This window comes from Sardina pilchardus, chromosome 11 (genome assembly GCF_963854185.1).
Source record: "Sardina pilchardus chromosome 11, fSarPil1.1, whole genome shotgun sequence".
NCBI lineage: Eukaryota > Metazoa > Chordata > Actinopteri > Clupeiformes > Clupeidae > Sardina > Sardina pilchardus.
Window position 1 is genome coordinate 3,557,309 of NC_085004.1, and position 16,082 is coordinate 3,573,390.

A 16,082-nucleotide genomic window follows, 5' to 3' on the forward strand; every position below is an offset into this window, starting at 1 on the left:
AGGAGGATGAGACAAGTATTTGTCCACCCTGAAATAACACCAGACTGTCTGGCTTTCACAGGTTTTGGAATTAACAATACATTAGCCCAAGGGCAAAGAGCTACTGTTAGCAACACCATAACTCGTAATATGAGCTGTCATGGTCCGGGCCGGCTCTGTGCTACATGGAGACAGCCCTGTATCCCCTCCAGACACTTCCTTGTACAGCACTTAACAGTGAACTCTGAGAGAAGAGCCAGAGATTCATCATTTATATTGCTCATCGTTCAACACTGTGGAACCAGTGCTGCCCCAACAACAGGCTAGAGGTGTGCTCACAGCAAAACGCTGGCTCCTACAGTACGGCCACATATTGCTTGTGGGAAGACTTTAGGGATGTGTTTATGTGTATGTGTATTCTGTGTGTGTGTGTGTGTGTGTGTGTGTGTGTGTGTGTGTGTGTGTGTGTGTGTTTTCTTTTGGAATAATCACTGTCCATATGAATGTGTGTGTTCATATGGTGCACGCATCTCTGAGTAGTGGCCTTGTGCGTGTCTTGGATGTGTATTTGCAGTTGTGCCTGTGTGTGTGTGCACACGTGAGAGTGCAGGGTGTATTTCGTAGTTGATATAGAAGAGGCGAGCGTGTCTGTACTCCAGAGTGTGTGTGAACTTTCAGACACCTTCTTCTTGAATTTAAACATGTGCTGATTCCCATGAGGCCATTGTAATCCTCTTTTGTTTGCCTTCTGGCAGTTGGAGCCTGTGCTCACTCGTAGACAAAGACCACTCATTTTTCCACACCACTCCTTCATAGTTTGAATACATATTATTTTATTATAAGTACAGTTCAGTAGTTACAAAACAAAGCATCTGCCATGAGGGTACAGCAAACGGAAAAGTTTACAGCTCACAAGACAGCTCTGGGTGAGGGGGCATAGGGGTGGAGTGGGGTGGGGGGGGGGGGGGGACTGGAATGCTCATACTCTGGATTAGTCAAACCCAGGCAGACACCTTCAGCTCATTTTCCCAGGTACTGCACTACAGAGAGAGAGAATAAAGAGAGAGAGAGAAGAGAGAGAGAGATAGAGAGAGAAAGAGAGAACGTCTACAGGAACTCAGCCAGCTTGAGCCACATGACCGGGGAAATAGATGCATCTTATCGGTCAGTTTTGGCCAATCGCTAGCAGGTCCCAGTGCGTGCTGCTACACCCGGCGCCCAAGTATACAATAACACGCTACTTTTTCTTTTTTTCTGTTTGGCTTTTCTCATGACCAGGCGGATATGGGAGGGCTGTAGGTCTTATGCTAAAAGAATGCATTATGCCAGAAAAAAGATGGGGTTTATTTGCAAGGAAGGAATGGGGGACCCAACACTAAGCTTTGTACAGTTGATGACTCATGGCCTTTGCTTTTATCAGATGGCTGAGGCTGTACATGGTGGCGTGAGCTTTTAAAGGTGAAGAAAACTCTTCTTGAAAGGGATATTTCAGAGACCAAAATAATGGCGATCAGAGATGGACTGATCAGCGTTCACAAGAGAACAGAGGTGGGGGGGGGGGGAAAGTAACATTTCACAATGTCAAGGGACACACAAACACACACACATACACACTTGTCATTTTTAGTTAGTTTTTAACTTTGTACTGTATAGACTGGGTTTAGAATTACTATCACAGTGCAAAATACTTTTGGAGAAAACAAGAGAAACCCCTCTATGTATGCATGTATGAGTTATGTATATACTGTATGGGCATATGCTTGCAGCAATATGAGAAGATTGTCAATCTTTTCTTTTTTTCTTCTTTTCTTTACATTGTAGAAGGCAAAAAGTACAGTACTTGAAAAAAAAATCCATTCTAATAGCTACCATCTAAAACAGCTAGCTTTGTAGATGCAACAACAGATGACTGTATCTAAGGCTAGACAATATTTGTTTCCTGCTTTTTTTCTTCTTTTTAATAAGTAAATACATCAAACCATTTCAGTAGTCAGTAACACTTTGCAACATTGATCTGTGGCAGTATATTACAAATTTTTCTTCAACACTATTTTTTGTCAACACTATTGTCCTTGACATTTACAGGAGAGATAAAACAAGATGGTGGTTTTCATTTTTCATCTAGCATTCTTTATCATCTTTAGTTTTCAAATATGTCAGTTGGTGTTGATTCGTAACATGAGTCTGGTGTAAACTAGATATTCTTGTCACGTTGGTACTTTCTCTTAGAGGAATACAATCTGACTGTTATACTTCTGTTTAACTCACTTTTATTTTACACCTAACTCCACACATTTCATATTTGTGTATGAGCACATATATCACTCTCTAATTAAGAAAGGTGAGGAGAGATCACTTCAACAATATTTTCTTCCCACACACAGGCCTCTCCTTTCCTTGTAGTTGCCATGGACCATAGATCACCATGGCTACTCCACCCTGCATTCAGCCATCAACTCCACCTATGTGTCATCGCATTGTTGCCCACTCCTCTTATAAAGCACCAGATTGTCGGAGAGAGCGCTTCTACTTCAGTCCTGGTTGTTGGTGCCCTTGGGAGTGTGTGGGGTAGGAGAGATGGGTAGGCCTCGAGGGCCTCGGACTGTGCTTGGTCTCCCAGGTTAGCGGGGCTTGGTCACTGAAGGAGACTGTGCTCTGGGTTGGCCGGACCGGGGCTTCGGGAAACAGTCACGTCCAGTCAAAACCATTGTAGCATAACAGAGGTGTGTCAAAGGGCAGTGTGGACATTGTCATGTCTCTGGTCTCCAGAGGAAGCGGCAGAATGTGAAGGTTGTGTGGCTGTGGAGAGGCTGGGACTGCAGGCCTCGCTCTCCGCTCTCCTCCCGTCTCTTCCCCATCAGCTGACAGAGCACTGCATTGCTTCTACTTCCATCTTGGATAAAGGAATGTGTTGCACTCATAGACATTGGACACGCAGGTAGTATTTTTTAGCCTTTTTAAGCTTTTGTTTTCTTTTTTTTTCTCTTTTTTTTTCACAATGTCAAAGCCAAAAACAGGGACTGCACAGAACATATGGCTACAAGAAAGATTCAAGAGACGTTGAACAAATGCGCTGTGAAGCCAGTCTTTCTTTTTTTTTTCTTATTTTTTCCCACAGTTTTTTTTTTTAAAGTGTCCAGTCCACTAAAAGTCAGCAGGTCTCATCCTCTCTGCCATGCCTGCAGAGAAGAGCCGATTGCTCCTGCTTCAGCTTAATCCATCCATGTTTTGTCTGTTAGTTTCTGTTTGTTCTTAAATAGTCTGTTTTTAATTAAGAGTTTGTCTTCTTCACCACCTCCGCCATCATCATCATCATCATCTTCGTCATCCTCGTGGCCCCCGGCGTGTGCTTCCAGATGGCTGTTAGTCTCTGTTTAGAGAGGCGTCGTGCATCTCAGAGTCGGCTAGGTTAAGCTCGGGGGACAGAGTTGGGCCGAAGCTGCCGGAGCCTTCCTCCTCTGTGGCCCACAGATGAACTGCGGTCAAGAGAACAAACATTAGGGTTGCTCTCTCTCTCTCTCTACCTCTCTTTTTCTCTATATCTTTCAGATCACACACTGTACATTTTAATGGACACTACACATACACACACACACACAGTCACAAATGCACATACAGTACACTCATTCACAGATAGTGTGTACTGTCTCAGCCCTTCTTTGTGCTGATGTTAACATAGCTGACTTTACTTCAGTTGAAATAATAAACTAGGCCTGCATTACACAGCAAACGCCAAGCTAGGATTGTATCTTACTGATGAAGAACCATGACAAATCGTTGACTTACAAATGGATAATGCATGCAATCAATGTAGCAAGTGAGATGTGCTAAATACATGCTGGTGAGTGTAACATGTTTTTTGCAAGGTCATAGGGTCAAACATGATGAGGCCATATTGCCACTAATAAGTGTTTATTATTGAATGTCACTACAGTATGTCTGTTAAAAAAGTGTAAGCCTACTATGTCTACTATTAGGAAACTGGATGAGGTCAAAATACTTTATTATTGAGGGAGAGACAACAATTGTCAACTACTGTGTCAGTTTTACTGAATGTAAGAAATAATCATGAGTGCATTTGCGTAGAGATAAAATTGCTGGGCAAAGGTGACAGAAACAGTCGCAATAAAGGACATATGATAATTAGGAGATGTTTCAGACTTTTTCCAAGCAAGTTATATTTGCTAGATAACGAAAATGGGACATTATGAACTGGGTTGCTCAATTATTGCTGAAGTTTGAATCTAGCAAAAATGCTTAGTCTTTCTAATTATGTTCTTCTGCGGTTTGAACTAAATAATACGAATGGTGTTTCATTCCCCCAACAACTTCTGGGGAAATTATTTGCCAATAAAATCTACAGAGTGCATTTCCGTGTCATGTTCTTTTAAAGTGCCTCCATGAAAGTGACAAAATGAAATTAAAACATGCTTATATTTGAGTGTGCTCGCGCAAGAACGCGATATCGGAATGAAATGAAGAGACGGAGCAGAGCCATGGAAAACTAATAACGGGATAAAACATCGTCATTTAGTTTTGCCAAAGAGCAATAACGCTGACACCTACTCTCCCCGCATTAGGCACACAATCACACCGTCACTCTCAAATCAAGATGTGTTTCTTAAAGCAGTCCACTTAAAGCGCAGATGTCATACGGTTTAGAAAAAGCTGACGGAGATTAAGAAAAAAAGAATTAAAGCATTTCCGCCTCGTCTGGTACTAATATTGAGAGATGTGGAGATATGAATGCTTCCCTAACAACCGGAACACCAGTGATTAATGATACTATTTCACACTTGAAATACCCTTGCCCGCACCCGCAAACAAATTTAAACGACCGTCATTTCATAAAGTTAACTTTTGAAGACGGTCATATCATGCTGTCTTAATCCCTTTGATATGCCATAGGACTTTGACATGTCACTGAATAGCAAAAGCGGCCATTTCGCTCTTGTGCAAGCTTTTTCTGTCTCCTCACGTATTACCAAAACGAGTTGCTAGAATAATGCATCAATGTACTCTGGCCACTAGATGGCGGTGCAAGCCTTCAGATTCAGCCTCCGCAAATCAAATGCACCTACTCCTCAGTATCAACTCTTCAGGTCCCATTTACTTTGCTGTATATTCTAATGACAATAATGCATCTGATGCTTATTGACAAAGTTACCCATTGCAGTATAAATTAATGCGGGAACTAAGTGATGACATATTTTTGCAGAGATAATTAAATCATTAAAATAATATGTGATATTAGCAATAATAATATGTTGAATTCCCCAGTTTTTAGAGTGCCTAATCTCCCAAGGGTGTTCCCTTTTTGTGAGTTCCTTTTAAAGAAACTTTCAGTAATGAGTTACAGATTAAGCTCCATATTTGATTTTCACTCTTCATTAACTGAGCCACCTGGAATGCCATTATTTAAGGACGCCTTCTCTGCTCCCCAAACAACTGCCACTGTGGTTGAGAGATCAGGCCAACTTTGCAGGTTTTATAGACTGCTATTTTTTTTCTCCCTTTTTTTAGTAGGCCTGTGTGATTTCCCAACGGCACCAATAGCGCATTGCAACCCAAGAGAGAGAAGCACATATGCTGCATTCCACAAGCATCATCCAGGAACACCCTGCCAATCTAAACATGTTTTGCCCTACGAATCGCAGAGGTTGCAATGCTTTAGCCATCAGATAGCCCACGCACAGAATTACGGATGAGTGATGCACTCATCTGAGCATCAGATCCTAGAGAAGGTCAGCACTCCATTTATCCATCATTAATCCTATGAATTATTATTAACGAGCATGCTGCTACAAGACATACAGTATTTGGTATGGTTCCCACAGGCAAGGTGCAGTACAGTATAGTCGAGTCCAAGATGCAATGACTTGGAGCACAAAGGAGTTTTTTTCTCCCCTCTACAGGTCAGCTTCGGTAGTGCATATATAGAAAGAGCATTAGGCTGCGAGAGGCCCTGGAAACTAATACAAGACATATGGTAAGAGGACTCATAGCTCCGGGATCCATCTTATGTTAATACATGTGTCATGCTTAACAGAATGGATAAATGAAGAGGCGGACAGAACAATGGGCTAACACAAGGCTCTGCTAACTAGGGCCAAGACGCTGAGGGATACACTGGTGTGTCTAGGGTCTTCAACCTGACATTTGCACAATATATGAAGGCAAAATGGCTTCTTTTGCATCCATGCAGCAAATTTGCTACAGATAAAAAACACTTTGCGCCGGAACGCAGCCATTCGTCATCTCCTCCAGACATCCTCCTCGAAACATTTCCCCTTGCTTGTGGAATAACATTATGTTGGGGTCTATAATCATTGGATGTCAGTATTTTACAGTGTTCCTGTTCAGAAAGTAATCAAGATACGGTTGCTCTATGTGTTTCTCTATTTAACCTTTTTGAAATAAATTTGACTCTATACACAAGAGGAATCCAAAACACATGAACTAATGTGAACTCGTGTTAAGAGTACAGCCTTTTTAGAAAATGTGTTGTCAATTCATCATGAATCTAAGGAAGTGGGGAACTATTTTTTTTTTTTAAGATGTGCGCTAGACTTTCTTTTCTGTTTCCTTCCCCGCAGGAGGCCCCAGTGTGTGTAGAGTGCTGTAGCTGGTTATGATATAGATGTGACTTCATTTGTCTGCCTTCCACTCATCTCCTGATCTCCATGGCTGCAGCCACTATGGAAGGTGCCTCTCAGCTCTTTGTTCTCCCGCAGGCATCCGGCACGGCTGGAGAAGTGTTGTTTTTGGCAAAGGTAGGCCTCATTGTACAGCCCAGTATTTATAAATATGTAAATACAAGACAGTACACACACACACACACACACACACACACACACACACACACACACACACACACACGCACTCGAGCGGCTGAGCGTGAGGAAGTGCACCCAAATCATATTTTTAGAAGGTTTTAATGAATACAGGATGTTTATGAATACCATTTGCTGTGATTCACAAAGACTAGAAGAATCCGCATTCACCACCCCCACCCCTCCCTCAAAGCGAAACAAGAAAAACGGGCGCGTTTCGAGTCGAGACACAGACGATTGTTGTGTTCGTGGTTGTATGGGTTCACGTCCCCCCCCCCACCTCCTCAGATGACTGGCTGCCTCCATGAGGTGTGCGAACGGAGGAAAAATCAAGAGACAAAGTTGTACATGTGGCACAATTTAAAAAAAAAAAAAGATCCCTCTTCTCTTATTCCCCACTGGTATCGAGAACAGGAGAAGAAACCTGGATTCCTTTTTGCTGCGAACATATAACTAGAGAAGCCAAATAAAGGGAACACGCTCAGATAAAATAACTTTACTCCCCACCCACATGGGGAGCTGAACCGGTGAATAAAATCACTCAATTTAGGCACCACCACCACCTAACATGACTACTGTGGTGTAGAGATACAAAATAAGTTGAGTTACGATGTCTGCGGCTCTGTGACTAACTGAAAATCACTGAAAACAACATCCTCCTCCACAATGCATAACCCTTGTCTATGACACACAAAAAAAACCCTGTATAGGAGAAATAAAGTGGTCTTGAGAAGATGACAGAAATACTTGAGCGAGCTATCTGACGTCTTCCCAAACTCTATTTCTGGGGCAAAAAGATTTCCACACAGATAATACCTCCACTGAGCAATTTAAGCCCAAACACTGATGCAGCAATCTGTCTTCTGTGCCTGATAGCACTTTCTCTCCTCTCTTCTCCAAATGACTTTACTTTCATATCTAATTATGTTTGCTAATGATCTTATAAGAGAATAATGGAATGTGCTTGATCTATTACCTTTTTTGCAACACATAAATACGAATGTGAAAATGGCTAAGCACTTGTGATCGCCTCCCACCCCCTCTTTTATTTATGACATCAATATTTTTCAAAATATGTAATGTTTCCCCCAAAACGACAGCACCCATCGTGAGTGCTGCTGCTGCCTTCTGAGTGAGTGCTTGTGGGAATCGTACTGAGCCGAGCTGCAGGGACGGACTACTTTGGACTCGTGTGGCTGTGCTGTGACCCCGGGGTGTGTGAGTGGTGCTACTTGTGTGAACTTGTAGGTGATTTACAGTGGGGCCAGACTTGACCAGATGACCCCCCAGTCAGCTTGTCCTCTTATGTTACAGCCTGGCCTTCTGTGCCGTCTCCCTCATAGTGAAAATAAATCTCTGTACAGCTCTTTCTTTATTCCTCTCGTTTCCTCTGTTTTCTCAGGACAACACAGACTTCCTCGTGTAACAACTCTATTCACAACAGCCAGAGCTAGATGAACTGCTACTGTCTACTGTGTCCGTACATTCATACATTTCCCTTTAACTATCTCTCTCTCCCTCTCTCTCTCTCTCTCTCCCTCCCTCCCTCAGGCTCTCACTCTTGCTCTGTCTCTCTCTGTCCTCCTCTCCTTGTCTCACCTCTGCTCTCCCTCTCTTTACCTCTTCACTGTTCACAATACTCTCTCTCCCCTATCTCTCTCCCTCCCTCTCCCTCTCTCTCTCTCCCCCTCTCTCTCCCTCTCTCTCTCTCTCCCCTTCTCTCTCTCTCTCTCTCTCTCTCTCTCTCTCTCTCTCTCTCTCTCTCTCTCTCTCTCTCTCTCTCTCTCTCCCTCTCCCTCTCTCTCTCTCCCCCTCTCTCTCTCTCTCCGGGGCTGGTGCTGAGATGAATAGGCCCAGCGCCCCTCTGCCAAGCCCCGCCCTGTCCTCCTCTCTTAAGCCCCTGCTCCATTCTTCCCTCGCTCCTTTTCCCACAGGCCCTGGCGACGGCCACGCCATGACAGACGCACTAAACCCCCCGCATTAATGGAAGGAAATGGCATTCGATCTCCATTTGATCTCCTAATCATTTCTGCTGAAATGATAATTAGCGCCCCTTAGAATCCTCCCGGAGAGATAGATAGAGGGAGAGAAAAGGGGAGAGGGGAAGAAGAGAAAGAGAGAGAGAGAGAAAGACAGCAAAAAATTATACTTCAGTCACCACGCCATATTCATGGCCGATAAATACATTTAAAAAAAAAAAAAGGAATATCCTTCTCGCTTTTTTTTTGCCTTTTTGCTCACATACGCTGACACATATACACAGACATACACTGAAACACACACTAACACACTCACAAATTACACACATACACACACAACCCCCTCGGTTTGCTGGCGACTGCTGTCTGTGATTCTTTTCAACTGACATAATCCTGATTGATTCGTTCAGCAGATAAAAACTCAGGCCACTTCTGCCCTTTACTGTGGGAACATAATACCAGCCTTTATTCAGCAACAATGTAACATAATGGCGATGGAATGTGCCCAGGGAGGGAAAAAAGGCCACGTCTTAAATGACTGTGACACTCTCGCAGCTCCAGCACAAGCTCAAGTCTGACGTTTAAAAAAAAAAAAAAAAAAGAGAGAAATCATTAAGAGGCGATTACCAAAGTGCTCCATAGCTAACAAGGTTGAATCAAGGCTGTTGCGTAAAAAAAAAGAAGTTGTCATTGTCTGTTTTCTCCTCAATGGTCTCTGATTTAGTTTTGTGCGATGAGGCTTTGGCCTGTACAGTGTTCTAGATTCTTCTCCTCTCCCCCTCCTCCCTCCATTTTAAAAAAGACGCTTTTGTTTGACAACAGGAAGAGATGAGGTCATTTTTTGTTCATCGGGGCTCATTTGAGTATGAATCATGCTTTTTATTTCTCTCGGCTCTACGTGGGGTGAGCAGAGCAGAGCGAGCAGCGCCGGTCGCTGCTTAAATAGGCCAAACTCGCCTGCCGATGACAAGAGGCTTTAGCAATATGTTCCCTCGTTCGCCTGCGCCGGAATAAAAATGAACATTTGAGTCGCATGCAGGGGGTGGCACACTCACAACTAAATATCACCTGTCAAAAAACACTACAGCCTCCATTATGCTATCTGTCCCCGTACCAGTAGTTCATCAAGCGAACACACACACACAGACACACACACACACACACACACACACACACACACACACACACACACACACACACACACACACACAGACACACACAAACACACAGTGTATGTATGTACAGGGGCCTAAGAGTCTCAGTGTCTGAGACAGTCTAATGATATTCAGCAGCTCCTTTTCTTGCTAGCATGTCTTGTATTAATTGTGAGCTCTAATCTGGGAGCCCCGGTCCCGGCGGAGAGCACGGCGGTATTATTCGCAGGAGCGTGCCGCGCCGCGCACCGCCGTCGTATCCGCTTACTCATTTTTTTTTGTGGCGTCGCGCTGCGGTGGGAAACGCAGGCGGGCGGATGCCGAGCGCTGAGCGCCGAGCGCGGGGGGGCTCAGTCAGTCGGCCACGCTGCCCCTAGACGCCGTCCCCTCAGAGCGCCCGCCCGCGCCCGCCCGCGCCAAAGAGAGCCACGCTGTCTGTCACGCCGCAGATCACGCACGCGATAGAGTCAGACACAGAGAGGGGAGAGAGAGAACGCGGGCGAATGGTACTCTGTGTTTGTGTGTGTCTGTGTGTGTGTGTCTGTGTGTGTGTGTGTGTGAGAGAGAGAGAGACAGACAGACAGAGTCACAGCAAGAGGAAGAGGGGAATGGAAGGAGACACAGTGCCTTTAATCCTCTTCAATGGGACCTGTCAGTGCTACTTCCTCCCCAGGTCCCCCCAGCAGCCTCAGAGATCACCTGCCATCCACTCAACACCTTAGCGAGGGAGACAGCCAGGGGAGCAGCCCTCCACCCCACACCCCACACCCACCACCCCAGCCCCTCTCCCAGTGAGCCAGCCAGAAGCACTTTAACACTTTAAAATACGTCTGGGAGAGAGAGAGACTGAGAGAGAGTGAGAGAGAGAGAGAGAGAGAGACTGAATAACAGGAAGGAGGAGGGGTGGGACTGACTTGAGCTTTTCTGTGCTGCCAGTGACAAGTGATGGAGGCAAGCTTTGACTAACTCTGTGTTCGTTTGGACTGAGATGAGAGAAAACAAGGCGAGTAGCGATAGGACTGCTATACTCCTGGGAACGAGGCGAAAAAGAAAGCGAAATCACAAGTCTTTAAAAACTAGTCGACACTAGCAGTCAGAATCCTCAGAGGGAAGATTATTACCACGATTTTTTACACTTACACCAAAGGGTTCAGTAACCCACAATTGCTGTCCTATATTAATCCCTCAAATGAAAAGATGAAGAAAAATAATATACAAGAAAGGGAAAAATAAAGAATTATTAAAGCATTTTCAGTCTAAGACACTCGTCAGTAGGTTGATCTTTCTAGTCATACCCCCCACCCCCTTCCCCACACACACACACACACACACACACACCTCCACCCCCCCCCCCCCCCCCCTCCTCAAACTCCAACATGGTGGTGAAGCAGTGTGATGGAAAATCACGAGCACCTGGCTGCTTTTCTAATGTGATTTCGCCTGCTTTCCCTGCCGGTCTCCGATGATTCAACAGTTCCCGGTCTAACATCTGCTACTTACTCTTACTGGGTCTCAATTAAGACAGAGCTATTTATGAATAGACTCTTCTTTACGTTCCCGACGCTTTCTCTCCGCATATGGATGGCAGGACGGCCGCGGCGCCGAGACTCGGCCGCCTCTGGCCAGATGTTTGCGGCGCGGGGTCAGAGAGGCCGCTGGCGTTCAGCGTCCAAGCTGCTCTCGTGTGCGCGTGAGCGCCGAGCGGTTCCAGGGTCACGCTAGCCATCAGAGAGAAGCAGGATGTGTGCTGTATTGTTGCCTGCTAATGTGGCCTGTGATCATTTTAGGTAGAGGGAGGAAAAAAGGGATAGTTTTAAAGAAGCGTTCTCAGAGGATCCCCTCCAACCACGGCTTCCAGAGTGGATAATTAGCAGAGATGAGGGGGCCCCCCGGGAGCTCCTTGCTACCATCACCTCCTTCTCCCCACTCCCCTCCTCTCCGCTCCTCTCCTCTCCTCTCCTCCCCGCTCCTCTCCTCCCCTCCCGCCACACTCGCTGGGCCTGCTCCTCACCCCTCAGCCTTGCTAGCTCACTCTCTCGCTCGGTCTCTCTCTCCCGCCTCCTACTTACACAATCGTATGCACCCTCACATATATCTAATAGCATTCTTCTAATGGATATAATTACACCATTGGCATGGGATTACCGCAGATATGCAATTGCAGCAGGCATATGTATGAGCTACATAAAAAAATAAATAAGCAAAACTGGAGTTAAAAGGAGAAAATGCCATTTTCAAGAGGGACCATTTTTCTTCTCAGGATAAAATTAACAATGCAGTGTCGGTCTACTGTACATACTAGAGCAGGCGTTTTCTCTATGGCAATCCAGTTATCTCTAGGCCTATTTTAAAGCCTGGCTCTGTGCTATTCTCTAAGGTTGTCACCAGGCACTAAACCCTTGCTCTTTGTCTGAAGGTTCAGCAACCCCTCTGGACCTGTTCCTTTCTCTCCTGCACTTTGGTTTTAATTTACGGCCTCGGCGTGGGAGAATGGATACATGTGGAATTATATCACACATTACAGAGTGCTGCAAGTATGTAGCATGAGAGTGTGTCTGTGTGAGTAACCGAGTGACTGGGTGGGAGAGAAGGAGACAGAAGGTGGAGGGGTTCTGTCACAAATACATTTTTTATCCTACCTGGACTGGACCTCAACCGTATCTAAACACGCTCAGTTTATAATACACTCCTCACTTTGCCTCATTATATCTCGATCAAACATGTGTGTACACAAACACACACACACACACACACACACACACACACACATGCTATACAGACCTTGAAATGAAACATGCAGGAAATCTAACTCTTTGTCTTGCACGCACATGAAATGAGTAATAGAATGAAAAAAAAGTCTGATGTCCTTAAGCAGAAATGTGCAGAGAACAGATGAAACGAAATGAAACATGCCTCTATAACAAATCACATATTCAGATCTGCATTCTGATTTCAAACTGTGCCATTGTTTAGCTTCCCTTATTTACTGCACCAGCAGAAGTACGACGTTGTTAGAGAACAAAATGTCAAACTATTTACGTGTCCGGGTAAGCACTTACGGCAAGTCCCCTTTCATTTGACACAACCATAAACACTTGCGTGAGATCAAGAAATGCTCTTCAGAGACCCAGGCTCCATTCGGAGCTGACAGATATGGCATGAGTTTTCCATGCTGCCTCGCACAGACAAGGGAAATCCATTCAAGGAGGAGATATGAAAAAAGAGCTTTTTGACTTTTCAAAAAAAAAAAAAAAAAATCAGAAAAGAAGGAAAAGAGAGAGCGAGGGAGAAGGGGGAAAAAAGCGAAGGCTGGGAGTCATCACTGTAGATCCATCTGTAGGGATATGTCCTGATATGGTGGAAAGTGACGTATCAATTTAAAGCTCTACCCTTCTTTGCCTGTGTGTCTTATTTATGAACATGTAGGAGAGGAACAGGGGGCGGCTCAGCCCGCTTGATAAATAAAATAGGCAGCGCACTCTGCGCCGGTGTCAAAACGCAAATCTGCACATATCAATTATTCATCCCTGAACCCTGTTTATGAAGCCCGGACGCGCTGTTCTAATATCCACGGACAAAACATATCAACAGTGTGCCGGACACATGCATTCTGCAGAGCCATTACTTTGTGTACTCCTTTAATTGAGTCTTCATAAATTACCAAGTAGGTCAGGTCCTCTTAGTTATTGCGCTCCCTTCAGCCGGCATGGTGCTGCTGCTGCTGGAGGAGACGGTGAGCCGTAGGAGGTGCAGTATGTGCTGGTGGGCAGGCTGATTGTTCTTGAGGGTATATAGTGGTGGGAAGGACAAGAGGAGCACCAGAGAAGAAGGGGAAGGGAGTGGCACAGTTTCCACTGTATGGCCATCAAGAAGAGCTTAAGTGATATTAAGCCTCACGTACATCTTACTCCTCCTATTCAGCAGATTAGCAAGGGGGTCTGCTTCTCACGGCTCAAAAGATGAAATAAAAGCCAGCGCGGAACAGCTTGTGCCTCAGAAGGACTGCTCGTATGAACGCTGTGTGCCATGGCTTTACTTCTACACTTAACAGGGAAAAAGTGAATTACTAGAAACATTTAAGTATTAGCTGCAGATATACTAAAAGTACAGCTTAAGATAACAAAACATTTGTATTGTTAACAATAGTAGTAGTAATAATAATATGAAAAGTGCTGCGATAGCTTTTGTAGCTGTAGCAGCAGCGTTAGGAATTAATGCTGTGGTATCAAAATGTAATCAGAATGATAATAATAAGACTGGGGCAGTACGAAGTTGATAGAATGCGATAAGGAAGTAATAGGTACACTCACTGTTCTACTTGCAATTCTGCAGTTACCCCCACAATTATCCTGTTTTGTTCACTTTCTACTCCCATTGTGTTTTGGCAGGCCGATCCATAACATTCCTTTTGTTCCACTTCAATCTCCGCTCTTTTTCCCAAGCCTGAGAAACTTCAGACATGAGAACCATTAGCCGTTTCTAATATAAAACCAGTGAAATTTACCTGGGATTATAAGTCATTGACAAATAACCTTGCTGATAGATGCGAACTAGATTTTGTTCAAAGCACTCCGACAGCCTCAAAAGAGATTAGCTCAGTTCTTATCAGGTCAGGGATGTCACGGGGGAAATGTGTTTAAAGTCACATTGATTTATTGAAAGATTTTCCAATAAGGAGACGTCTCTTGACTTCGAGACGAAAGTGTGTGTGTGTGTGCGTGTGTGTGAGTGTGTGTGTGTGTGTGCTTTATACCGGCAGGGTGAACTTTTCACAGCTACAAAGGAAAGCAGACAACACTGTATTTGATGCGAAAATAAAGCAAAACTGTAACAAGAGATGTCTTTTTGATAACTACAACCGGCTTCTCTCCACCCGGCCCCTCTGTCTGTGTGCTGATCATCTCGCTGAAAGCGGTGATGGTGGGAGAGCGGGCCGTGGAGGACAGCTGTCAGGCCGGCCTTAGAGGGCTCTTTGTTCCCTAGAGTGAGATGTGGAGAGAGGGGCATTACATTGACACTATTACCTTCTTAAGAGTAATTATGCACCTTTTCGCAGCAGCAGTCTGTGGGAACCAGAGGCCTCTCCGGCCAAAAGGGTCCCTTAGAGAATGGAGGGATGAGAGACGAGTGCAGGCACTATCACTCCACACTTCTTGCAGTGAGAAACCCTTCCCTATTTCCCTGCACGTCCCTCCCTCTCTTTCTCTCTCTCCCTCTCTCTCTCTCTCTCTCTCTCTCTCTCTCTCTCTCTGTCTCTCCCTCTCTCTCTCTCCCTCTCTCTCTCTCTCTCTCTCTCTCTCCCTCCTCTCTCTCTCTCTCTCTCTCTCTCTCTCTCTCTCTCTCTCTCTCTCTCTCGGTCTCTCTCTCTCGGTCTCTCTCTCTCTCTCTCTCTCTCTCTCTCTCTCTCTCTCTCTCTTTCTCTCCCTTTCTCTCCCGGTCTCTCCCAGTCTCTCTCTCCCTCTCCGGTGCTAGCCTGCTGCTTCGTTTGATCTCGGAGGTCCTCTGGCACCCTGGGGAGCCGTCCCACCATTCTTGGCCCGGTGTGATCCTGGGGAGCACCTTCTGCTATCTATTTTGTGACCATACTGTCACCCCACCACGCAATCCTGTCCAAACTCTTTCACACAATCTGTCAGCCACAGCACCTTGCTACTGCCCTGAACCCGGGCTGTCATGACAACCTGAGCGTTCTAGCCACCGCGGCCACCGACATCCCCAGAAGCGGCCCCGTGTCCACAGCTCTGGGTCCCCACAGGCTGCTCGGAGAGTTTGTTTGAATCACACCACTGGCCTAAGCCCTGTAAATGGACTCACATACTTTATAGTGCAGGCGACCGTGTGAGTGTGTGTGTGTGTGAGTGTGTGTGTGTGTGTGGGTGCTTTCTAAGAGCCCCAACTCAAAGCAGGAATGGCTATTCTCTGAGGTGCCGCTGTGGTCAACAACAGAAGCAGGATAATATTTTTATGTTATCAGAAACACTCCCACGTTTGTTTTCCTCTGCGCTCGATGGCGGCTGCTCGGGGATGACAGGAAATCACGGCGTTTGTTAAAAAGCCCCCCCCCCCCCCCCTCTTCCTCTTCCCGCCTCGGCTGCATGGGAGCGTGGGAGGACGGAGAGCACAATGATCTCTTGTTC

At 45.4% G+C, this 16,082-nt stretch overlaps 1 protein-coding gene across 1 annotated transcript in view; it reads right to left on the reverse strand.

The window, feature by feature from the left end:
* Window positions 1–827: 827 nt before the first annotated feature.
* Window positions 828–16,082, reverse strand: part of znf536 (zinc finger protein 536) — an 84,472-nt gene continuing 69,217 nt past the window's right edge. The window contains exon 5 of the mRNA XM_062549627.1: window positions 828–3,455. Within this exon, the coding sequence (XP_062405611.1) occupies window positions 3,343–3,455 (113 nt within the window). The 3' untranslated portion in view covers window positions 828–3,342. The remainder of the gene's footprint in view (window positions 3,456–16,082) is intronic.